This window comes from Lissotriton helveticus, chromosome 8 (genome assembly GCF_964261635.1).
Source record: "Lissotriton helveticus chromosome 8, aLisHel1.1, whole genome shotgun sequence".
Classification (NCBI taxonomy): Eukaryota; Metazoa; Chordata; class Amphibia; order Caudata; family Salamandridae; genus Lissotriton; species Lissotriton helveticus.
The window spans coordinates 618,059,432-618,086,697 of NC_136069.1; the positions used below are offsets into that span (position 1 = coordinate 618,059,432).

General features: G+C 42.0%; 1 protein-coding gene across 5 annotated transcripts in view; it reads right to left on the minus strand.

Annotated features, from left to right (window-relative positions):
• MYCBP2 (MYC binding protein 2) overlaps positions 1 to 27,266 on the minus strand; it is a 1,909,483-nt gene that overhangs the window by 653,508 nt on the left and 1,228,709 nt on the right. For all 5 annotated transcript variants that reach the window (XM_078657470.1, XM_078657469.1, XM_078657471.1 and 2 more), the window contains one exon: positions 313 to 438. In XM_078657470.1, the coding sequence (XP_078513596.1) occupies positions 313 to 438 (126 nt within the window). The remainder of the gene's footprint in view (positions 1 to 312; positions 439 to 27,266) is intronic.

Below are 27,266 nucleotides of genomic sequence, written 5' to 3' on the forward strand. Positions count from 1 at the left end.
AGAAAGTGAAACTGGATAATAGTATTAAATTTAACTAACTCCTCTGTGAGTACATACGTTAAATCAGATACATCTTCGAACAGCATAGACACGTTTTTTTCAAACAGTTCAAACACACAAAACTAAACCAGGAAATGCCATTCTACTGTTCCCTGTTTATATCTGCAACAGCACAGGAAGTAAGGCTTAGCACATAAGCCAGCAAGTAAAATTAAAATAAATACAATTCTGCAATTAACAGCCACAAACATTTTGGCTTTGAAGAGCAATAAATACAATGTAGATTGCCCGACAGCAGAAGCTCTGCTTTACCTTTGGAATTTGCAAGGCCATAATCGAATCCTTGAACACTGCTTCCACTTGCTCCTTTGGTGAAGGCTTGCACTGAGAAAGGGCTGGGAGGTGGAGTCTGGGCACTTTGTTCCAGAAGAATTTGTTCTGGGAAAGAAAAGAGTTAATTCAATCACAAACAGTTTAGCTTTACTTATATGACTGGACTTTAACAGCTTCATACTGCCTCACACAGACAAGTATTGTCTATATTCTGCAAAACATGCTCACCAACATCTAGTCGGCTATATACTGTGAAATAAGGAACAGAATATGAAAATAAATAACAAACCCACTTGTAAAGAAAGTGCAATATATTATACTAATTTGAGAAGGTACTATACAAATGCTGATAATCTAAATCTTTACAGAAAAGGCATCATGTTATAAGAAAAGTATTGCGGACTGAGTAAAATAAATATGGAACAAAGGAATAAGGCATGGAAGGACAAGTTAGGAGACTATGAAAGCAGCTAAATGAAGGGCAGAAGAATAAGTTACTTACCTTTGGTAACCCTTATCTGGTAGAGACAGATTCTACCCGCAGATTCCTTATCTTAGAACCCTCCCCAGGCGCCAGACTAGATCCGGAAATTCTTTCAGCAGTACCTCTGCACGTCTGTGGAGGGCATCGAGCAACAACGCAGCTATGTTGTCTATCAAATGTAATGTCAACGGAGTTCACATAAGCCCTGCTCCGACACTCTGATGTCAGTTCTTTATGACTATTTCCACGCCAACATTGATGAGCCAAGAAGAGAAACAGTTTCAGGAAACAGTGTGCCAAAAAGGGGAAACTCTTGTATCAACAAGTACAGATAGAAAGAACAACAATAGAAGGCATGAGGGGATCTAGGAGACCACGGAGCCTTCAGTTCAATAAGGCTCAATAAGGGTCGATAAGGAATCTGCAGCTAGATCGTGTTTCTACCAGCAAAGGAGTTACCGAAGGTAAGTAACTTGTCTATCTAATAGGGATATCTAGCTGCATATTCCTCCACTTAAAATCAGATACCCAAGTAATACCATCCTTGGAGTAGGGGCTCCGAACCAGCCTCAAAGACCCCCAAATAGGAGAAGCCAGTCCATATGATAGAAGGGACCAGACTATCCAAAAAATGGATAGGTGAAGCAAGTTGTTAATCGAAGGACTGATCTCAAGCAGGGCTATAGAAAGCCTATAGGGAGTACAAAGCTACAAAACGGTGAGAAACAAGGAAACAAACCTGTAAAAGAGGCAGCCCCAAAAAGGGTGGCAACCTACAATCGGGGATGCAAAGGAACCAAGACAACAGTCCAGAGAGTCCAAAAGTAACAGAAGGAGCATATACAGTGAGCTTAGCTGCAGTGAACATATAGAACGATTAAAAAGCACCCACCGATCATCAAATATATTACCCTGAAAAACAGATTTAGAAAAAGAGACCTCCATTCAAGAATGATGAACAGAGAGAACAATGAATGCTGAAGAGCATTGCTAGAAAAACAAGAACAGTAATAAGAAACCCCTCTTGCACTGAGAACCTTGACAAATATACAAGGCATCCTCCATTCTAATGTAACATAATGTAACATTGATGCTCATTGAAGAGAAGGAAGAAAACAGACATGTAAAACCATGAAGGTCACCAAGAAGGTGTAGGCAAAATGCAGCAAAGTACACTGTATAGAATGCCAGACGACCATATGTGCACACACACACACACACACACATATATATATATATATATATATATATATATATATATATTCACTGAAAAAACCATAGGTTTCAGGCCTTATATAGTTAGGAATCAGCATTTAAAAAACCTTTGAAATTCACTGAAAAAACCATAGGTTTCAGGCCTTATATAGTTAGGAATTAGCATTTAAAAAAACCTTTGAAATTCACTGAAAAAACCATAGGTATCAGGAGTTATATAGTTAGGAATTAGGTTTTACTAAACCTTTGAAATTCACTCAAAAAACTAAGTTTTAGTGGTGTTATAGTTAGCTGGACATTTTACTCATACAAAACCAATGAAATTGCTCCTATATAGTTAGTTGTACTAACTATATTTCGCGCACCCGCAATCCACTGCTGATGATGTCACATATTAGATCATTCATGACATGGTTAGTGACATCACTGATGACATCTCAAATGACATCACTGATGACATCATCCAGTGAATGTGGTTTGCTTCGTTATTTAAATATGCATTATATATATATATAGCAATTTACATTGAAGAATGAGTGGATATATATAAATAAATATTTGGATGGAGGATTTAGTAGCAGTGTAATTGACTGTTTACTTGACCAATTTATAATGTCTCACTGAATATAGTGGATAGTGACTAAACTGTGTGAATATCTGTATCACTTTGTCAGTTGTTGTGTAAACTGATTCTACAGTTGGTTACTAGCTATGTGAAAGTCTATATTAGTTAACTGAGTATTTGTATGGGAGTGTGAAAGTGTGTGTGGTTCGGTGGGGGGTGTGTGACTGTCCAAAGATGTGTGAATAGTTGATTCAGTAGATATATGAAGTTAAAACTACATGTTCTAACAGTTTGGGTGAGGGAATCTCTTTATGGGTGTGGTGATGAGCAAATATATTTCTCAAAGGTACAGGTCGAACAAACTAGAAAAATAAAAGGCAGTGTATGTGTCAGTTGTTGTATATAAATAAGTATACATAAGACACAATGATTGTGAGAGTGACTGTATGGATAACTGTATACTTGTAATAATGATTTTATAATTCACTAAGTATGACTTACTAGCTAAATGAATAGAAGAAGTGGTGTTTGTATAAGTGTTTTGCTAAGTAAATATGTAAGTATGATCCATTGTTTGCATAAGTGAGTAGGATGACTTCATATGTGAATAGGATGCGTGCTGTTGTTTAATGTCGATATAGATGTATAAGTATTTTTGATAGTGTTCTATTGTTCATTGACAGCATGTATGAGTGAATCCATAGGTAAGTGATTAGATGTGTGTATACATCTATGAATCACTGAGTGGATTTTTAGATACTTGTATTGCTGTGACAATGGATTTAAATATGATACTCTGTATTTTACAAACAGTGATGAAAAATTGTAATAGTGTATGAAAAGGTGTATGTGATTGTCACGTGGATGATGTCATCAGTGATGTCACTTGAGATGTCATCAGTGATGTCACTGACCATGTCATGAATGATCTAATATGTGACATCATCAGCAGTGGATTGCGGGTGCGCGAAATATAGTTAGTACAACTAACTATATAGGAGCAATTTCATTGGTTTTGTATGAGTAAAATGTCCAGCTAACTATAACACCACTAAAACTTATAGTTTTTTGAGTGAATTTCAAAGGTTTTTTAAAACCTAATTCCTAACTATATAACTCCTGAAACCTATGGTTTTTTCAGTGAATTTCAAAGGTTTTTTTAAATGCTAATTCCTAACTATATAAGGCCTGAAACCTATGTTTTTTTCAGGGAATTTCAAAGGTTTTTTAAATGCTGATTCCTAACTATATAAGGCCTGAAACCTATGGTTTTTTCAGTGAATTTCAAAGGTTTTTTAAATGCTAATTCCTAACTATATAAGGCCTGAAACCTATGGTTTTTTCAGTGAATTTCAAAGGTTTTTTGAATGCTAATTCCTAACTATATAAGGCCTGAAACCTATGGTTTTTTCAGTGTTTTTAAAAAAAAAATGGATTGGTTAACTGGCTTATTAAGTGTATCTTAGTGAATACTTATATTCGCGAGTAATGTTTAAATATTTAAATATATGTATGAGTGATGTAATATGTGACGTCATCAGCAGTGCATTGCAGACGTGCAAGTTATAGTGAGTCCAACTAACTATAACGTGGGAATTTCAATGGTTTTATGCGAGTAAAATTTCCAGCTAACTATAACTGGTGTGAAACCTATGTTTTTTTTCAGTGAATTTCAAAGGTTTTTTAAATGCTAATTCCTAACTATAACTGGTGTGTAACCTATGGTTTTTTCAGTGAATATATATATATATATATATACATATATATAAAATTTCTATGGCAAAATGAAACCCCTCATTTTGTTCCTTTTCAAATTAAATGTATTAAATGTTACAACTTTATTCCAATTAAGATGACTTCAGGTGTGCCATACTTTTGTCATAAGTAAGACTGTTCGCGTTCTAGTTGTTCTTTAGAACACTCTGGGACATTCTGTCATTGGGCTATAGTTGGGCTACATCTGGCTGATATTTGGGCTACATTTGTTTTTTTTGGTCTCTGGTGGCCATCTTTGGGCTACATTGGGCTACATTTGGGCTCTAACATATATATATATAGCCCAATGTAGCCCAATATATATTTTTTCAAAGTTAATTTTCGTAAAAACCACTGGAGCACATATCTTGAGACATAGCAAAGGCACATCGGGCTACCAGTCCCTACAATTTTGCCAAGTTTGGTGGAAAACCATTCAGCCGTTCGGGCTAAAAGTGAGTCCAACCGCCCTATGGAAATTAACATGGGGAAAACACGTTTTGGGACCACCATTTATCTCGGCCCCCGCTTGACGAATTCCCCCAAACTTTCAGGGAAGGAGCGGAGCGCCACGAGGCAAAGTTAAGGAAAATTTCAGGAAGATTCCTCAACCGGCGCCAAAGTTATTCCCAATAGAATGTTGCGATTTCCCTATGGAAAACAATCCTAACTATATATACCTACTGGCTATCGCCAGTAGGATATATATATATATATATATATATATATATATATATATATATATATATATATATGAAAATTCACGTCCTCCGCTGCGCCGCCGGGACACCTAGACAGCGGTGCACCACAGGGGCCGAGGTAACCCTGTCACAAATACAGGTTCACAACGCGTAGTCACTGCTACGCCGGTGCACTCTCCACTGGTAGGACACAGACCACTTCCAACGATTTTAGCGCTTTTCAAAGTAGTTTATTCAATCCATTGTTGCATGCGAAATATAGCAAAGGAACAAACCCCCAACGCGTTTCGGCGAAGCTCTCGCCTTGGTCACGGGACCAAGGCGAGAGCTTCGCCGAAACGCGTTGGGGGTTTGTTCCTTTGCTATATTTCGCATGCAACAATGGATTGAATAAACTACTTTGAAAAGCGCTAAAATCGTTGGAAGTGGTCTGTGTCCTACCAGTGGAGAGTGCACCGGCGTAGCAGTGACTACGCGTTGTGAACCTGTATGTATATATATATATATTACCTACTGGCGGTCGCCAGTAGGTATATATAGTTAGGATTTTTTCTCTATGGGTTTTTTGAAAATTCTATGTCTAATAACTTTGGCGTTTGTGGACGGAATTGGCTGAAATTTTCAGGAAAATGGAACATTTTGTTTCTGAGCAGCCCTTGAAAATTTGGGGGGTGTTCGTCAAGGGGGGGCTGAGAAAAAAGGGGGGTCCCAAAACGTGTTTTTAACATTGAGTTTTCCATAGGGCGGTTGGCCTCACTTTTAGCCCGAACGGCTGAATGGATTTGCATGAAACTTGGCAAAATTGTAGGGACTGGTAGCCCGATGTGCCTTTTGTAGGTCTCAATATATGTGCTACAGTGGATTTTGAGAAATTAACGTTTAAAAAAAGATATATATCTGTAACAGCGGACCGGGCAGCGCTCTGGTTCGCGGACTTTTCGCGCAACGGAGCTTTGTGAAGCGAAGCTGATTGGTTCTCCGGCGTCTGTCAACATTCCAAACAGTCCGTAGCGGCCGCCATCTTGTCTCTCGGTAGGATCGAGAGACAAGAGGAGGCCAAAGCGAAGGGGCAAATGACCATAAGGGGGAATAGTAGATCCTCGCTGACCCCCTACGTTTGATGTGGAGGTTTTAAAAGGGCTCCGCGGGGCAAAAAAAAAAAATAATAATAACAATCGAACGGCTGAATGGATTTGCACGAAACTTGGTAAAATATTAGGGACTGGTAGCCCGATGTGCCTTTGCTAGGTCTCAATATATGTGCTCCAGTGGATTTTGAGAAATTAACGTTCAAAAAAAGATATATATCTGTAACAGCGCTCCGCTTCGCGTACTTTTCGCGTTACGGAGCTTTGCGAAGCTGATTGGTTCTCCGGCGTCTGTCAACATTCCAAACAGTCCGTAGCGGCCGCCATCTTGTCTCTCGGTAGGATTGAGAGACAAGAGGAGGCCAAAGCGAAGGGGGAAATGACCATAAGGGGGCATAGTAGATCCTTCCTGACCTCTTAGGTTTGATGTACCATTTTGTCAAGTTTGGTGTAATTCCGTTCAGCCATTCAGGCTGTAGACGTATGTAAATGTCCTATGGAAAATTGCATGGGGAAAACACATTTGAAAGTGTTGAAATTTAGAACCAATTAAAATGTTACTTTGGTTTTGCATTTGTGTGTGATGAAAGTTAATTGGTTATGTATATATGTCAAATGAGAGGAAACCACAGCCATTTTGTGATACTACTGTCTGAGGTACATTTGTGAGGAATTTTTGGTGGTGAATTTCTGGTGTTTGATTTACACAGTACTAACACTTCTGCTACTTTTAAAAAGGTGAGTTGTTAATTTGTAAGGGGAACTATGTTGTACACTTGAAGATAATTTGAAAAATGTTTTCTGTTATTTATTTGCAGTCCTTCTGTTATACTAAATACTTGATGAAGTTAGTTTTATATTATGTATTACTAAAAACGATAAATGAAAGTGATTATTTTTTTCTGCAATTTACAGCAAGCAATTTCAAAATAAAATGGCTCACAATGAAGAGACCGTGGCAATTTCTTTTGAATTGTCCACTACATTGATTGAAATTGAGAGCACCAATAATGAAATATTGTCACAAGGAGGACATGACTTGTATGATTCCATTAGATTGATTGAAATGGACAGCACCAAGAATGAAATATTGTCACAAGGAGATGACTTGAATGATTCCACTACATTGATTGAAATTGAGAGCACCAATAATGAAATATTGTCACAAGGAGGAGATGACTTGTATGATTCCATTAGATTGATTGAAATGGACAGCACCAATAATGAAATATTGTCACAAGGAGGAGATGACTTGAATGATTCCACTACATTGATTGAAATTGAGAGCACCAATAATGAAATATTGTCACGAGAAGATGACTTGAATGATTCCACTACATTGATTGAAATTGACAGCACCAATAATGAAATATTGTCACAAGGAGGAGATGACTTGAATGATTTTTTTGATCAATCTCTTGATGGCGAATTTATCGAGTGTTTGGAGACCATAGAGTTACAAGAATCATCATTGGAGACTTTTAATGAGGACATTGCTGATGAGGACATGTTACTAGTTCTTTCAAATTTAGAAAATTCTGAAGAATAAATTTATATTTAGAAATCAAAAATTGGTTGAGACATTATTCATTTTTATTTTTAATTTATGAGGTTGTAGCGAAGTGATTGTAGTATAAAATGAGACTTATAGTATAGAGTGCAACATTTTTATGTTACATGGTAAGTTTACTCATATTTACTTGCCTTCTGCCACTATATTATCTCCAATGTGTATTTGACATCTCTTCTTCATCTCCGGCCTCCTTTCTCTCACTGTGTGTCTCCGATGCATCTTATCGCTGTTATTTTGTGTAATTACAGAAGAGAGTAAAATAAAATAGTTCGGAACGTGAAAAGGGGGCAAAGTAGAGTACTCCTCACCCCCTAGGCCTTTTTAGGCGGTCCCAAAAGGATCAGTTTCTGCTTTCCTGAGAGATTATGGTATGAGTTCCATATACCACAATAACTTGCATTACAACATGCAAGATATCTATCTCCTATTACCAACTTTTGGAGATATTCGCGCTAAGCGCGAATATCTCCAAAAAGTAACACCTGCCCTGAGCAGTTCTTAGCCATGTTATCCAATGGGAGGTGGATAACATGGCTAAGAGCATTAGCTCGGTAATGCATGAATATCGCTGAGTTTTTAGCGATATTCATGCATTGCGGCCGTTTATTATCGCATTTGCGATAAACCTTGATAATAGCAAGGTTTATCTTCGATAATTTCTGACGATGCTTAGTGGTAAAAAATTGGTTGGTAAGCATCGTTAGCGATAAATATCGCTTAACTTTGGTAATATGCCCCAACGTCTGTTAACGTTCGATTCGAAGGAAATGAGGAAGTGTTGAAAAACATTGTCTGCGCCATCTTGCCTTTTTTGAAATGCCACACTTTTGTCGTGCACGGCAGCCATTTTAGATGTCTTGACCAGACCCACTCTCTGCACGCTGTCGATTCGTAGCATGGCTCCTCACCCACGCAAGCATCTTCCCTAGGCACTGGTCACCACCGCTCTCTGTCTTATGCATGGGCAATAAACCTCCCCCCATCTGCGCTGCTCTTCCCTGAGAATCACACTCTGTGCCCGCCCGACACCTCCCTTTCGCCCTATTCACTACCGCACCCTCTGACACTCCTCTTTCTCTGTGTCCGATTGTCCAGGCTATCAGCTAGCCCTGCAGATGTAGTTTATGGCCCCAGCTGTAAAGAATCACCCCTCTTCAAAGGAGTTATAGTAGATCAAGGCCCACACCCGATGAGATCCGTCACACCACACGTGTTCCTACTATCTGAAAACCATCCTGTATTGTGATTGGGGAGGGGACCGAGCCTGAAGCGGAAGATTCCAGGAATGACTCTTTGTACATCAAAGTTTTTACAATTATGTGTCACATTAAAAATATATAGCACTCCAACAAAGTAGTAGGAATATAAAACTTTAATAACATATAAATATATACAAGAAAACAAAAACAGTAAAAACATTTAAACAACGAAGAGACCGTGGCAATTTCTTTTGAATTATCCAATAGATTTATTGAAATTGACAGCACCAATAATGAAATATTCTTGTCAGTAGCGGTCTGTTGTGCGAATAGTTCCAAGGCAGCAGAACGCGCTGAAATCTAGATGGCACGAAAGTGATGTCTAGTAAGTTGCCGCCCAGCAAAAAACGGCGTGGGGCGCCGCCGGGGTGAGTGAGTCCAGTAGGCACCACAGCTATTCTTACCGGCATTGCAGAATTACTGCTGGGGACAATGCCTGTGCTGTAGCAGGGTCACAGCAGAAACAAAAAGGATTCTGTTGAAGATGTTGTTGGTTTTCAATTTGAAAACAGTTCTGGTGTCAACTGCTATGCTAATGTAGTGGTTAATGTTTTGTTTTCTCTAGAAAATGTAAAAGAGGGGGAGGCAGTCCAAAGTTCCGTTAAAAGGGCAAAGGAAAGGATCGGTGGTTTGAACTATCAGTCAAAAAGGGGAGGGGGTGCAATAATTTTTCCTACCGGGTCACACTGTGCTTTCACCGGAAGTGAGGTCTGCAGGATTCTAGTAATTCAAAGTGAGGCTGGCGCCAGCATGGGAGCGCCGACGTCCCGCGGATACAGTTTCGTCACTCCACGGGCGATCATGGCAGTCATTCCCCATCGGGGGTCGGAGACTCCCGCGGCTCCTCTAGAATTTTCAAGGTCGTGGAGGACTACGGTGGTGGAGTCAACCAGTGACCGGGCCATTTCTTTATGCTGGGCCCGCTCTTGCCAGGTCGACCGCCATTTTGAGAGTTCGGCAGCTACCGGCGATCGCGGGGTCACATGAGCGGACGGGCTCCACCCTGCCGGGCGAGACGTTGCAGCATGGCCACAGTGGAAGAACCCTTTTCCGGGCGCCTGGAGCGCTGAGGGTGCAGCTGGGAAGCCTCCACCTGGGGAGGCAGGAGAGGCCTGTTCGCACCGTCTCTCCCTCCCAGTGCACCCCACGGCGTCTCGCTTGAGATTTGTTATGGCCGGACCAGGCGATGAGGACGAGGGGGGGGGGGGGGGGGGTCGGAGGCATGTGCAAGACATCCCCCCCCAGTGTTGTCGCAGCCATTATAAAAGAAAGAAGTGTCCCGTCCGTCTTCGGGCCGGGCTTCCGGTGGATGTCGGCCGGACGCCCCTGGCTCTGGCCCCATGAACGGGTTTCTTGGTTTATCGGCTGCAGCCGGATCCCGTCGGCCTCGGCCCCCCGACCGTTGGTGGCCGGACCGGAAGAGCATGTGGCGGGACTACCTGCAACTCTCAAGGGCCACCGCGGCCGGACTGGGAGAGAGAGGGGAGGGTCGAGGAGACATCCCCCCCCCTGCAACTGTTCAGCGTTGTAAAGGCAATCCCCTGGCCGGGTCCCGCTGGCCTCGGCCTCTCCTCCGGCTACACCCTACGTTAGGATCTCCTGGCCGAGGCGTGGCAGCAGGACCTGCCTTATATGGGCTGCTCCCGGCTGGGCGTAGCCGGAACCCTGCCCCACCTTGGAAGTTTCCAGAGTGGGGGCGGATGTTCTACTGACTTGCATTTTCCCTAGTCTATCGATTTTTTTGGCGTGGCAGGCGGTGGGACAGCGAGGGGTGATTTGGTTTCTCTTACTGTTTTTCTGGTCTCTCACCACTGGCATATTTTAACGTTTTCTTGTTTCTAGGACATTAATAGGTTTTATCATTACGTTATGTTATCGTTTCTTTGTTCGTTGTTTAATAAAAGTTCATGTTCATCAGTGGCCTACTGATTTTCGTTTTCCTATTTTTTTCTTTCCAGGTTGTTTCATGGTGAAGTTTCTGTTAACAGGATACAGTGATCACTTCGTTATTATTGCATATGTCCTTTTCACTAGGGGTGCTCTCTGGTCGGGCCAGATGACGTATCTCTAGTAAATGGTCCGGGTGAAAAAGGTGCATCAATCAGTGGGAGTACATAGGCATGACAGATTACAACGGGGGAGAAAGGTCCGCATTACGTACCCTTTCACTACTTGCAAAGATTTTCCTACGTTTATTTGCAAACAGGGAATACCTCCAAAAAGAACTAATTCCCAAACAGTCAATGTTCGGACAATCAATCAATCAATGAGGAATGAAATAGGTACGACGTGTTAAAGGCTTGCGTTACCTACCCTTCACTATCTGCAAAGGGAGAGAGAATATTCCTATTCTTCCTCGTTTGCAGGTAGAGAAGATCCTTAAGAGAATTAACTTCGAACAATTCAATGCTCGATTGAAACAATCAACAAGGGGTACTGTGAACACAAATGAACGCCGCTTATGTACATACGCATTGCTATTTTCAACAGGTTGTTCCTAATGTTTCTATTTTAGCGAGGTCAAAAAGATCCCATTAGTGGCCTACTGATTTTGCTCGATTCCTTTTGTTTTTTTACACGATTTTTCGCTATCTGCAAAGACTAAACAGAGTATTGCGACTCTGTGCTTGTTTGTAAATAGAGAATGAACCAAAGAGAACAATCAATCAAATGGAGAGAGAAGCAGGCACGACGGATTACAAAGGGGGCAAAGGGCTGCGTTAACTACCCTTCACTATCTGCAAAGAGAGAGTACTCCTAATAGAAATGAGGGGTGGGGGGCAGCATTCAAAGCAGATCAGTGTGCATAAACACGAAAATGTTTTTACTTACCACGTACTTGACATTCGACAGCTTATGATATTTGCTATTAAAAAACCATTGAAATTCACTGAAAAAACCATAGGTTATAGACCATATATAGTTAGGAATTAGCATTTACAAAACCTTGAAAATTCACTGAAAAAACCATAGGTTATAGACCATATATAGTTAGGAATTAGCATTTAAAAAACCTTATTTTACTCACACAAAACCATTGAAATTCCATATATAGTTAGTTGCACTAACTATATATCGCACACCCGCAATCCACTGCTGATCATGTCACATATTACATCATTCGTGACATGGTCAGTGACATCACTGATGACATCACTGATGACATCTCAAATGACATCACTGATGACATCACTGATGACATCTCATTTGACATCATTCTTGTGCTAATACGATAAACCTCTTCAGACTCTAATATAACCTTAGATACAGATACACTCAGTGTATACAGACACTCACACACTGCCACTCATCCATGGAGTTACTCACACACCCAGTCAGTCATGCAAAGAAACAATCTCACCTCCATTTCTTCAACTATACAGTTAAACACACCTTACTTATTGAAACATATACTAACACATATTTACTCTCTTATACAATCCCTGATACAAGTTCACAATGATCGATACAACCACTCACTCATTCAGTGGCTCTCATGCACAGTTATTTATATATGCCAACTCTCACATGTACTGTGTTTTACATATGTACTTACTATGACATGTAGCATTGAGATATCCATTCACTCATCAATACACTCATGCACACAGTCAACTGCCCATGTAGCTGTTTCCACATGCACTCTTGAACTCATACACCTAGTGAATAAACTGCTCACACATCTATGCATAGAGTCTCACACCTTCCAGCCACCCCCACACAAACTCAATCTCCCATAGAAATACTTGGGCAACCAATTAATAACACATATAGCCTCTCGTATAGCTAATGATCAACACATGCAGCAGTTTACAGAACAACAGACATAATGATGCACAAATTAAGACAGTTTAGTCACTAACCCATGCATTCAGTGAGACACATTTAATCACTCACTCATACAGTCAGTCATGCACCTACTAAATCCTTCATCCAGACACTTATACATCCACTCAAGACATATTTTAACTTTACAGAAAAATACAGTCATTGGATGTTGTCATCAGTGATGTCATCAGTGATGTCATTTGAGATGTCATCAGTGATGTCATCAGTGATGTCACTGACCATGTCACGAATGATGTAATATGTGACATGATCAGCAGTGGATTGCGGGTGTGCGATATATAGTTAGTGCAACTAACTATATATGGAATTTCAATGGTTTTGTGTGAGTAAAATAAGGTTTTTTAAATGCTAATTCCTAACTATATATGGTCTATAACCTATGGTTTTTTCAGTGAATATATATATATATATATATATATATATATATATATATATATATATATATATATATATATATATATACACATACATACATATAAACGCTCGAAGGTCCCTTCCCTCAAAGGAACGACAGCACTCCGGGGGTGATGAAATTAACAGCGGTCTTTGTTTATTTAAATGAAAGTCAACAACAAACGCGTTTCGGCGTCAGCCTTCGTCAGTGTCAATGACACTGGGCACATGATTTCATTTTAAACCTCCCTCATGGTAACAGACATAGGTGAAGGACAAACCCTAGATCTAATATGGGTACCATCTTGTAGTGGATAAGATGTGCACATTAACACATACAATTACCCTTCCAAAGTAATCAAACCGTGTATCGGCTAGAAAAACAAGTGGTAAATGTAAAAGGTAATAATTATACAAATTATATAATGCAACAACATCAAGCCGTGGATCGGCATAGGTCCTATCATTAATAGTCTGTTATAAGGATGAGGCTTATATCAGCATGATAATCAAAAGAGCAAATGCACTAATAAATATATACAAATATATACACACAGAGTTGCACAGAAGAATATATATACATATATGATAGATGACTTAACTCATATGTCTTTGCTACATGTTATCTCAAGGTTTTAGAAAAATATATACATATATATATACAAGTTGATGAATAGGCTGTTTAGACTGATAGTGAGAATTCAAGAGTTCATTTTTACATTTTATCTTTTTCATATTTTCATTTTCTTATATCATGAATCATAAACCCTCCTATTCTGAGATCGTATTTCAGACTTTTTTCTAACAATGACTACAGAACACATATATATCAGCTACAGTGCTAATATCTTCCCTAGTCGGATCATTTTCCTAGGTGAACGGCCATTTCCTCCCCGCTGTTAAGACCTCCCGGATGCTTGGTCGCTAAATCGATGATGTATCTCGATTCTAATCGTCTGAGTCGTCTTAACCTATCTCCGCCCCTGATGTTATTAGGTATGCAATCCAGCCCAAAGTATGTTAATTTACTGCGATCCTTATTGTGATACTCAGAGAAATGGCGGGCCACCGGGTAGGAAGGATCAACCTTATCAATGGCCCCAAGATGCTCTAGCACCCTCAATTTTAATTGGTTAATGGTACTCCCAATGTAGCGGAGGCCACTTGGGCATATCACGCAATAAACTGCATAGACAGTACTGCAGGTCAAGAATTTCTGTATAGTCATGGATCTACCTGTCATCTGGTTTTCATATCGAAGGACTCTTTTGCTTGCTGCACATGCTTTACAGTGGCTACAAGGGTAAAACTCACTCATGTCCTTCAGTGTGTTTGGTTTAGTGATGGGTTTGTTAAAATGGCTGTGTACCAACATGTCTCCCAGCAATCTGCACTTACTGAAGGTCACTAGAGGATAGAGAGGCAAATCTTCCCTCAATATACTGTCTGTACGTAGGATGTGCCAGTTTTTCGCTCATGGCCTTAAGGTGATTGGCTCCAGAAGAATAAGGTGTTATCATCCTGAATTTATTATTCTCTGTATTGGTGGTCTTATTAGGCAAATAATTTTCTGTTTGATTCTTTTTCAGCAATTCGATCCTGGGGATCTTTCTGACTCTCTTAAGTGTACTCTGTAGTAGGGAATCACCATAGCCCCTTAGTCGGAAACGTTCCAGACATTCCTGGGCTACTTTCTCAAACTCCCGTTCTTGTGTGCTGTTTCTCTGGAGTCTGAGAAGTTCCCCATAAGGGATACTCCTGATAAGCTTGGGTGGGTGACTGCTATTAGAAAATAGGATGGAGTTCCCTGCCGTTTCTCTTCTGTACAGGGATGTATGTACCAGGCCCTCATCAATGTACACCCTCAGGTCCAAATAGTCGACTGCCACTCGGCTAAGTGTTCCCGAGAGGTGTAGATTGTAGCAGTTGTTATTCAAATCTTCAATGTACATTTCTGCACTTGCAGTCGTACCCTGCCACACGATGAAAAGATCATCTATGTAGCGGTACCAATGTACCACCCTGCCATGCTCTTGTCCCTTCTTCCAGCTCCTGGGCACCTGCTCCTCCCACCAGCCAACGAACAAGTTCGCATAGCTGGGAGCGAAGCAGGTGCCCATCGCCGTGCCAGAGATTTGCCTGTACAGTTGTTTACCAAATAGAAATATGTTATTATTTCAGCAAAACTGTACAAACTCGAGAATCATAATATTATTCTGTGTAAAGCGCAATTGGCGCTTATCCAAAAAATGTCTGACAGCATTCAGGCCATTTTGGTGGTCAATGTTAGTATAAAGACTGGTGATATCCATCACCATAAGTAGATAATCGGATTCCCAGTTCATACCTTCAATTATATTCAAAAAGTCCTTTGTATCCTGGATATAAGAATCCAGGGTAGTAACGAGGGGGAAAAGAACAGAGTCCACGAACTTGGACATGTTTTCAGTTAGTCCATAAATAGACGCAACAATGGAGCGTCCAGGTGGTAATATAGAGTTCTTGTGGAGCTTAGGAAGATGGTAGAACGTCGGAATCATGGGGCTATTACTCCATAGAAATAGGTGTTCATCCTTCCCCAGCATTTGTAAATTGTACCACTTCCGAATCAACTCATCAAAGTTCACGATGCTCTCCTCGTAGATCTTACTAGTAGTTGGAGAATAGTACTTTTGGTCCGATAACTGTCTCAAAGCCTCCTGTTGGTAATATTCGCTAGTTAACAGTACCACATTGCCCCCCTTGTCAGAGGGCTTTATAACAATCTTACTATCCCCCATAAGATCTCGCAGGGCTTTCCTTTGTGATTCCGTGATGTTATGACTAATAGGAGTCGTTCTCTTCCTATATTTGATCAGATCCAGAGTCATAGCCTCTGTAAAGGCGTCAATCGCGTCCCATGGCGATTGAGGAACAAAGGTAGACTTGGGCTTAAACTGAGTTTCTTCCCTTTCTTGTTCAATGCCCTGTAACAGGGCTCGTTGTACCATGTCCTCATTCATGGTATTTTGAGGATTTCCTTCTTGCTCCATTCCTAGATAGTTCATGGCTTCCAATCCTGGCAGGTCCCTGCCACTCAAAGCATCTGTAGCTGTCAGTCTAGTCCCCTGCTTGGTTATATCTTTTACGTGCGGTCTCATTTTGAAGTATTTATGAAGTTTCATTTTTCTCGTAAATCGGAAAAGATCGATTTTAGTCTGGGTGAACTCCTTGTTGTTACTAGGGCAGAATGTTAAGCCCAATTCCATAAGTTCACGTTCAGTGTCAGTGAGGTGTTTGTCTGTAAGGTTTACAACAGTTAAGACAGCAGGCCTGCTGTCTCCAGTGAACATCAGTTCTTCCTGTTGCGGCTGTTCCAGTTCGAGGTTGCTCTTTTGCCTCTTCCTCGTCCTTTTGCCGCCGCCCCCTGATCTTCTTGTTCTCCTTTTCCTGTCTCTGGGGGCTTGTTCTTCCCTCCTCTGAGCCAGGTTTGCCTTATCACTTTGAACTCTGTGTGAAAAGGGACAGCTGCACCTCTTTGATCACTCAGGGGGTCTGCTTGGTCATCGCTCGACTCATTAGCAGTTGCATCAGATTCCGATGTTGGTGCGCTTGTATTAGCTGCTGCGTGCGAGTTCTGTGCACCCTGACTAAGAGCTTTTCTTGGGGCATCATATTTTTTGGCATAAGTCAGTATGCGTCCCTGACGATAGTCATTCTCGTCCCGCTCATATTTCTCTTGCTTGCAAGTCTTCATTTTCTGCTCATATTTCGTCAAGCGCGTTTTCATTAATCCTTTCAGGTCTTGCACCCTCGCAGTATCTTCTTCTTTTTCCATTTCATCCTCTATGATTTTTATATCCGCCAGGGCCTTCTCCCTGTCGCTCCACGCATATTTCACAAGAATCTTCAGCGTCCCCTCACAATACTGCGCTGTGTGTTCCTGCCAGTCTGTGAGTAGTTGGGGGTCTGGGTGCTCGTAAGAGGGGACCGTGTAGACTCTTAATCCTCTTGGTACACGTCCCTCCTCAATATAGCTGGTCAGGCTCGTGGCCTCCCACCATTACGGACCTCCCGCTCATATAATCTCTCCAATTTCACCATGTTCTCACTTAGTTTATCATTACCCGTCACCACGGGTGTCTGTACAGCCGTTTTCTGTGCATTTTGGCTCTTGAAAATATCTTTAGCCGCAGCGCGCCGTTCCATTTCACTAAACATGCTCATGTGCGTGTGTTAATCAATTTGTAGACTTTTCATACACTCAGACCCAGTCCGGTCGAGGGACCGCTAGATACACCACCCTCCACGACGCTCTGCCGTTAATGCTGCTTTTCTCGGCAACCCAGAAATAAGGGTAGCGGGCTTACCGGCTCAGACGCGGTGAACGATGCAACGCGTAGATGGCGTACTCCGTTCAGCAATCCTTTTCATTTCCAGTTGAAGCCTTACGGAGTCAATGCGTGCCCAAACAAATTACAGCTTACGGCGGTGCTCAAAGCAAAAGTTCAAACGCTCGATTTCCACAAAGAGTTCTCGAGCACTGAGGAGCGGGTGCAGTAGGCGGGCTGTGGACGCCCGCTAAACATAAACGCTCGAAGGTCCCTTCCCTCAAAGGAACGACAGCACTCCGGGGGTGATGAAATTAACAGCGGTCTTTGTTTATTTAAATGAAAGTCAACAACAAACGCGTTTCGGCGTCAGCCTTCGTCAGTGTCAATGACACTGGGCACATGATTTCATTTTAAACCTCCCTCATGGTAACAGACATAGGTGAAGGACAAACCCTAGATCTAATATGGGTACCATCTTGTAGTGGATAAGATGTGCACATTAACACATACAATTACCCTTCCAAAGTAATCAAGTAGTCAAGACTGTTAGCGCTCTAGTTGTTCTTTAGAACACTCTGGGACATTCAGCCATTGGGCTATAGTTGGGCTACATCTGGCTGATATTTGGGCTACATTTGTTTTTTTTGTCTCTGGTGGCCATCTTTGGGCTACATTGGGCTACATTTGGGCTCTAACATATATATATAGCCCAATGTAGCCCAATATATATTTTTTCAAAGTAAATTTTCGTAAAAACCACTGGAGCACATATCTTGAGACATAGCAAAGGCACATCGGGCTACCAGTCCCTACAATTTTGCCAAGTTTGGTGGAAAACCATTCAGCCGTTCGGGCTAAAAGTGAGTCCAACCACCCTATGGAAATTAACATGGGGAAAACACGTTTTGGGACCCCCTTTTATCTCGGCCCCCGCTTGACGAATCCCCCTCAAACTTTCAGGGAAGGAGCGGAGCGCCACGAGGCAAAGTTAAGGAAAATTTCAGGAAGATTTCTCAACCGGCGCCAAAGTTATTCCCAATAGAATGTTGCGATTTCCCTATGGAAAACAATCCTAACTATATATACCTACTGGCTATCGCCAGTAGGATATATATATATATATATATATATATTAAGTATGATTAAATTAAGCAGAATGTAACGTTGTGAAAATATGTAAATATGGTGCATTTTGGGGCGTGTAGTGGATACTATGGGCCACGTGACCACTGGGAGCATACAAAGCCACTCACCTGCGAACAAGGCTGTGATAATGCTGAAACATGTAAGAAAGTGAAGAGTGGTTTAAATGCTACAGCGCAGACAAATAAAGGTCGAGTTTGGATTTAAGTCAGAGTTGGGCTCGGAACTTTCTTTCCTGGTGAAACCCACTACAACAGGATTCTCCGTTCCTGTTTACAGAGCCCTCCCTGCAGGGTCGGGGGCCTTTGGTAAAATGGGGGAAGATATATATATATATATATACATACACATATACATATATATATACACATACATATAGATATATACACACATATATATATATATATATATATATATATACACACATATATATATATACATATACACACATATATATATATACATATATATATATAGATATATATATATATATACATACACATATACATATACATATATATACATACATATACATATATATACATACATATACATATATATACATATATATACACATATATACACATATATATACACATATATATATTTTATATATATATAATATATATATATATATATATATATATATATTATATATATATATATTTTATATATATTATATATATATTATATGATTGTGTGCTTTCCGTACTACACTTCCCAGAAGTCTCACTGGAGCCTCCCATCGACGGGCGAGTTATATAATTGGAGAAGTGTAGCGGGTGCGCACACCGCTTCCGTTAAAGCCCCTGAAGAGAAGCAGATGGAGCTTCGAAACGCGTCGGGCAGATCCATTACGGAGCGGCGTCTACAAGCGGATCCCCGTCCTCACCTACACATAAATAAAGCTGCTGCTCGCGTGCTACTCACATGGTGGACAACCTTGGAGCGTGAATCTATATGCGGCAGTCCAGCCGCAGAGTATGCACCACCCCGTTAACGTGGGGGTCACGGCAGTGAAGTAGCAGCCGTACATGGAATCGAGGACGGGCCCACTTGTGGAGTCCATACAGGACTTGATTGTGTGCTTTCCGTACTACACTTCCCAGAAGTCTCACTGGAGCCTCCCATCGACGGGCGAGTTATATAATTGGAGAAGTGTAGCGGGTGTGCACACCGCTTCCGTTAAAGCCCCTGAAGAGAAGCAGATGGAGCTTCGAAACGCGTCGGGCAGATCCATTACGGAGCGGCGTCTACAAGCGGATCCCCGTCCTCACCTACACATAAATAAAGCTGCTGCTCGCGTGCTACTCACATGGTGGACAACCTTGGAGCGTGAATAATATATATATATAATATAATATATATATAATATAATATATATATAATATAATATAAATATAAAATATAAAATATATATATATATATATATATATATATATATATATATATATATATATATATATATATATATATATATATACACGAAACTCCCAGAAATGTCCCAGCCATAGCAGCGGCGGAACACATGGGCACAGACTCCAAAAGCAAGGATGTAGGTTTGATGGTTTTATTCACACATCAATGTCCAAATACCGCGTTTCGGCCGCCAGACATGCAGCCTTGATCACAAAACACGCTGCTTGAGAATGGGTGCATTATATACAAGTGATAGTAGTAGTCTGTTATCCATGCTAACCACATGAGTAGACGTTTTACTACAGTTAGGAGATTTTTACATTTTAAACAGAGCTCTGCTTTACTGCCGGAAGTAAGTCAGCCAGTGCTTTACACAATACAAGCCAAATGCCTCAGACATAATGAACAGACTTCCAGTATGAAGGCAGACAGCACTAAGGCTTCATGTGCCAACATTGTGTGGATCCTGGACACAAAGTTAAACTCAAAAAGCGGTATACAGACTTAACAGCGAAATGCTCTCATATTGAAGTAGAGGTAAATGACATGCAACTGCAGACAGGGACACTGTTACATGACACCCGAACCAATATGGGTTGGATTAACTGTGAAATTGACGGCTATTCGTGTGATCATTAATTGTGACCATGCAGACTTGGCCCATCTGTGCTTGAGTGTGTCAATGCGAAACACCAATGTTTATAAAATGTGAGCAATGTTAAAATTAGGAGGTACTCTTGTATGTGCGCGGACATCGTCATGCGCTCAATGGAATTCGCCATTAACTGTGGTTAAAAAATAGTGAGAATTACTACTATGATAAAAGTGGTGTAAGTGAATATAGTGAGAGATACGGGCAGTGACTCAGAGAATGTGAAGCGATAATAAGTGATAAACAGTGATGTGAGAGCATAACATTGAGAGACTTCAGTGCCTAAAAAATGCACTTTTATGCTCACGTGTGCTCTATATATAGTGCACGAAAATAATTTCAAAAAAATGAGCATTTCAGACAGACTACCAAAGTTAAGAGTGACAGACCGAAACCATTAGAGTTCCAATGTAAAACAACGAGTGGAATAAATGCAAACAACGAAAAAAAGGTTACGAATAGAAGTATACTTGCACAAATGCAGTTATTGTATATACATTACAAACTACATGCATTACGGTAACAGTAAAGTGGGTGCCCTGACCTCAGACTCGGAGATCTTGCATTACAAGTTAAATACGGCAGAATTGATTGATTAAGGGAACAGAAAACGACACATCAGTCTCAAAATTATAGGAAGTTATGTAAATCCTCGCTGGTGTTAAGGCCTGAGGGTGTCTTGGTGTTGAATTCTATGATGTATTTACTTTCAATTTGTCGCAAATGTTTCTCTCGATTCCCCCCTCTTCTCAATATGGGTATGCAGTCAATTACAGCGTAATATATGTAAAAAAAAAATATATATATATATATATACACAAACACACCTGAAGTAAAAGACATATACAAGAGATTAATTCAAGAGGTAGGTATATGCATGCACAGACATCCAAATATAAATATAGATCTGGATAAATAAAAAAACACAGACATTTCAGTAGACACACCAGTCATACAGGGTAAAGCAATAGTATATTCACTCCTACAAAGGCAACCCACTTCCTCCGCCAGTGAATAGGAAGACGAGAAGTGGAGGAACAAGAAACACTACAATAACAGAGGTAACCAAAGAAGGATAGAGATAATACATCCTACCGCCAAAAAAAGGAGGTTATGACAGTAACTGAGGTGGAGACAGATAGAAAAGGAAACCGCAACACAATGCCACTTAACAGTAGGAAGTGGAAGCCATCACCCACTACAGGAAAACAAGGGCAACCATCCAAGAACCAACGCCACTGACTGAGGAAGGATGCTAGCAGGTAGTAGCAGGAGAAGCAGATAATAAACAGCATGTGGAAAGTTCACCATGAAATAGAAGAAGTCCGCAGGGAAAATGAAGGGCTGGTGGAAACTAAGGGCAACAAATAGCTGATAATGACAGTCACACATTTTCCAACTTCGGGGTGCAGGAGAAACAGGTAAGAAACCTGATCAATGCCTCTTGGAATTTTGAGGAAAGATAGGATATGCCCTCAAGAAAAAGAGAAATACCCCTATCAAAGAAGGGGGTGAAACGGAACCTCTGCCACAGAAAAGGGGATGCCACGAAGACGGGAGTGGAGGGAGGAAGATTTAGGAAAGAAAGGGAATCCCGGCCTCTTGTGAAAGAAGGATATCAGAAAAGGAACCAATCAAGGGGACTGGTGTTCTAGGTGAAGAGAACTGAAAGAACGGCAGAAACAACGGCCAACCAATGGTCCGATGGTAGCTATGTATAACAAATTACTGAAGGAGGCAACAGAAACCCATATGGTGTGGAAGGGACACAAGAAGTGTTCAGAGAGCACAGGACAGAGCTATAAGAAGAGCAAAAATGCCTAGCATTAGCATCAAATTTCTTGGCCTCTCGTTCCGGAGGAGAAAATCAATATTTTGGGTGGCTTAAGCAGCCTGAACCACACAATATCTAGTAGAGGGATGTCTAAGGTGACAGGAGGGATCACCCGGAGCTGGGCAATGTCTCTGGGAAATAGAGCAATCCACAGGGAGCCCTGTCTCAGGTTTAGCCGAAGCACCAGGCAGAATATCGAAAAAACTGTCACTATAAGGAAGTACAGGCTCAAAGTTAGACTGGTCAGGATGTAGAAGGCCAATTAAAGGGTCTGTTGACAATTCCACAGAAGTAAGTTGTACGTCCAGTACTATTGATACTACATTGTGCATGTCCGCCAAAGCGGAACTCACCTCAATAGTCCAACGAGAAGGCTGGAGAAGATTCTAAGCTACTGGCGTCACCCAAGTCAATTAACCAGCTAGATTGCACCGGGGGTGGAATCTTGTCCGAAATGGGAGTGGGACACACCACCACATCTGTAGTACTTCCACAATCATGGTCTTCAGAAGGAAAACCAGAGGAAGGGAGTCTGAAACTGTCGGCTCCATCAGTGCGGCATCCAGCGTCATGACTGAAGCTGGCCATCGCCAAGAATGTGTTGCTTCGACATCAGAAGGAGTGTTGATCGGAGACAAGGGCACCACTTTGGGAGCCAGCAGACAAGAGCCTGACACAGACACTGGAGTCGAAGGTGGGAGCCTCGAAGGGCTGTGTGCTGGCGTTGCTAAAGTGTCAGACACAGGAGGCCAACTAGAAGCCGGGGAGAGAACCCGCCGGTGGGGGTCATAGGCACAACCTTATGCACTTTCATGGGGCCCGAGGGCGCTCTAGAGGGAGGTGACAACCTAAGAATAGAACGAAGAGATAGAGAATATTGCCTCACTGGAGTCGCCCGGCCCTAGGATAGGTGGGGAATGCGGGGTGGATCTAATACACTTCAACAGAAGAGCGGGGACCAGCGGTAGGTGAAGTAGGCGGGAGGCACTGCGATTTCGACTGCCGATACTTACCTCCGAAGAATGACACCTAGCACAGCTGCACAGTCGGTCCGTACAGCTCGTAGGGGACTGAGGACGAAGAGAAGACTTCGATGACTGTGACATCCGAGCCAAAAGGAGCTTCATGCGATTTTCCCTGCGTTCTTTCGGTCAAAACTAGCGAGAGTCGCCGCACTCTTTGGAGTCACGGTGCTCACCCAGGCACCACATGCAAACCGAGTGAGGGTCAGGGGTGGATATTTGTCATCCAAAGGTTTGAATCCAGTGGACATGGAAGAAGGCTAGAAAAAGGGCACCGTGCACCCTAAATTAAAATCTTTCAAGTAGGCCAAAAAAAAAAAAAGAGGAACTTCAGTGCGGATCCTCGTTGCTAGCGTGGAAAAGAAGGAACTGACGTCAGCACGTCGAGGAAGGGTTTATATGGACACTGTTGCCGTCGCACTCAGGAAACAACGTCGTTGTGGAGTCGCACAAAGCCCTCGACCAACGCAAAGAGGTGCTGCTGAAAAAATTCAGGATCCAGTCTGGCGCATGGAGTCTAAGATAAGGAATCTGGAGCTAGATGTCTCTATTAGATAGATTAAACAAGCTTCTAGTAAATACAGATGCCACCAAGGCAAAAAAGAACTTGTTATTTTTTTCAATATAATCTTAACACACAGCAGTTTACCAAGGTTTCAAGAATGAGCGTAACAAGGCGTAGATTTCATGTCACAAAAAGAAATGGAAAATGCTAACAACCAGTATGCATCTGTTCTTGGCATGTAGAGCTGCAGAATGACATACTTGTGCATAGATCTCCATCTGGTGTTGGGCTCGGATGATTGCAGTTTGTTATTGTCTTAGAAGAAGTCTTTGTAGTCACAAGATAGGTGACTCCTCCCTTGGACGATAGTGCGTATAGGTATCAACTCCATCTTTAGATTGTTTTTCGCCATGTTGGGGAATGATGGAGTTTATGAGAAACAGAAAAGATGTCCATGTGTGATGTATCTAAGTAAGTTAACACTGGAACAGATAGAGGTTCCATGGAGGCGGGTGGGCGTATGTCATTCTGCTGCTCTACATGCCAAGAACAGATGCATACTGGTAAGTAGCATTTTCCGTTCGAGGCATACGAGCTGAAGAACACATACTTGTGCTTAGACTATATAGCATTGCTCTCCCCTAGCAGTGGTCACCTGTATCTGTTGCATTGGTCTGCAAAAGTATTTTAAGAACAGCCTAGCCTGCAGAAGCTTGTTGTTTTGCCTGCACGTCTACACAATAGTGTTTGGTGAAGGTGTGTGGCGTAAACCATGTTGCTGCCTTACAAATGTCATTGAAGGGAATATTCCCTAAGAATGCCATGGAAGCCCCTAGTTTGCGCGTTGAATGCACTCTAGGGGGGAACTGTTTAATGTACGTTTTGCTTTGTGGTAGCATATTTGTATATATTTGACTATCCACCTAGCAATATCAGCTTTTGAGGTGGGGTTTCCTTTATGAGGTGGTGAGAAAGCTACAAACAAATGAGTTACTTACCTTCGGCAAAGATGTATCTGGTACAGACACAGTCTAGCGGCAGATTCCTTAACTTAGAACATTCCCAGACGTCAGACTGGATCCGGAAAACTCTCCACAACAGCACCTCTGTGCGTTGGGGGGTGTCTCTGCCTCGACGTCATCCACCGACATGACGTCAGCGGAGCCAAATATGCCCCTCCGGGAGCGCTGACAGAACTTTTCCGCGACACAACGCAGAGCCAACACCAAAAACTGTGAGAATATGGGAACAGTGTGCGAAAATGAAGAAAAATAGAGCCATAAACGACAGTGCCAGGCACTGTATTTTGAAAGCTAGTAAAAGGAAACCGCAGAGCACCGATCTGAGAAACAACCCCTCAGAGTGAGAGGCAAACCACCTGTGGAGGAAGATGAAGATGTGAAAAAACAGCATGGCAGAGGACAGAAAGTCTGCAACTATAAAGCATAACCGTGAAGGAGAACAAGTCCAGAACATAGGAACAAGGACAATTTCACCACAAGACGACACCAGAAAGAGATGTTGGAACCCCAATAAGAGACAGAGAGAATGTGGCAGAGCCCATAGACTTGAACCAATGAGTCGCAGGGGTGGTTAACGACCCCAAGGCGACAGAGAAGGGGAGAGCGGGGGTGGGAAAAAACACAAATAGGTCCCATACCGTACAATCCAGCCACAGGGTTGTAAAGAACACGAAATATGAGTATACCACCAAATCACGAGAATGCGCGGAGTAGAGCAATGAAAACAGAATGAACATTTTGTGTAAGAGTGAAGTGAAAATGTCGCCCTGTAGAATGGTGAATCTACCCGGAGGGAGGCGAGTATAAAAAGCCCAACCTGAAAAGGTCCTTGCAGAACGGGGAGGGCGAGAAGGCATTAAGTAATCTGCGGCTAGACTGTGCCTCTAGCAGATACATCATTACCGAAGGTAAGTAACTCGTTCATCTGATAGAGCCATCTAGCCGCAGAGTCCTTAACTTAGAATAGATACCAAAGCCAGACCCATAGAGGAGGCAGATCTGCGACTGAACCCCATTAAGTTCTTGAGGGAATGTAGCCGTCAAGGAGAAGAAACACGGTAGGGACCGCAAACTAGTGCAGAAACACCAGACCATGAAGCACAGAAAAGAGTGGAAAACATGGGAAGGCAAAGTCACCACAAGCCGTCCAAGAACAGCATGAAAACACCTGGATGTATACCGGGTGAGAGAAACAAAACATACACTAGACACGTCGGAGTGAAAAGAACAGGTCATGACTTTGGAAAGAAGTGAAACTGAACCTAGGGTCTGATGGATCCGTAGGATCCGGCGAACCGACTGCAATTAAAACTCAGAGAGATGGCAACTGGTATGACAGAGTCAGCGCATACCGGTTAGTGTGCATGACAGTAGAAAGAAGCACTGTAGAAACCTGCAGTAGCCAAAATACATGAGACAGCATTGACAGGATGCCAATCTATGGCCAGAAAGTGCCGTTAGTACTAGAAATAAGATACACGCCAGTATATAGTCGGTCTGTGACAAGACATACGAAAAGGCTGACGGCAACCAGCAGAAGCTCCCAAAGCAGGACTACATTAAGAACGATAGTCCAGTGCAGGACCAGAAGAGACACAAGCAGACCGTGTGGATGCTAGAACCACACAAAGTATAGGAAAGACCGTCCTGTAGGGTAGCGTAAGCAGCCTAGATGCGAGTGACGTAATAGCAAGAAGGTAACCGTCAAAAAGGGGCACCAGGCAAGATGGACAGCCACAAAAGGGTTCGTAGTATGAGCCTACCGAGTCAAGGACCACAGACAACGTAAGAAGGGACGTTGCCTGCATGATTGTGGTGTGTAAGAGCACAGAGCAGATATATGAGATGAAGAAATAAGGTCAAAACTGAAGCGTAACACAATAAAAGACTAGGGCACGCGTAAAGTACCACAGTTGTGTGGAAGCAGAACTGGACAGGACAATTTCCAGGCCCTCAAGCAACATCAGGACCTCGCCCGGGAAGAGCAACAGTCCGCCGCAAGACAGATGAGGAGATGGAACCAGACACGATAGTGGAAACAGTCAGGACCAACCCAATGGTCCAGGGACCCAAGAAGCGAGTATCCTGAAGAGAACACTCCCCTTGAGAGGGTGACAGTATGAATCCAAAGCAGAAGTATG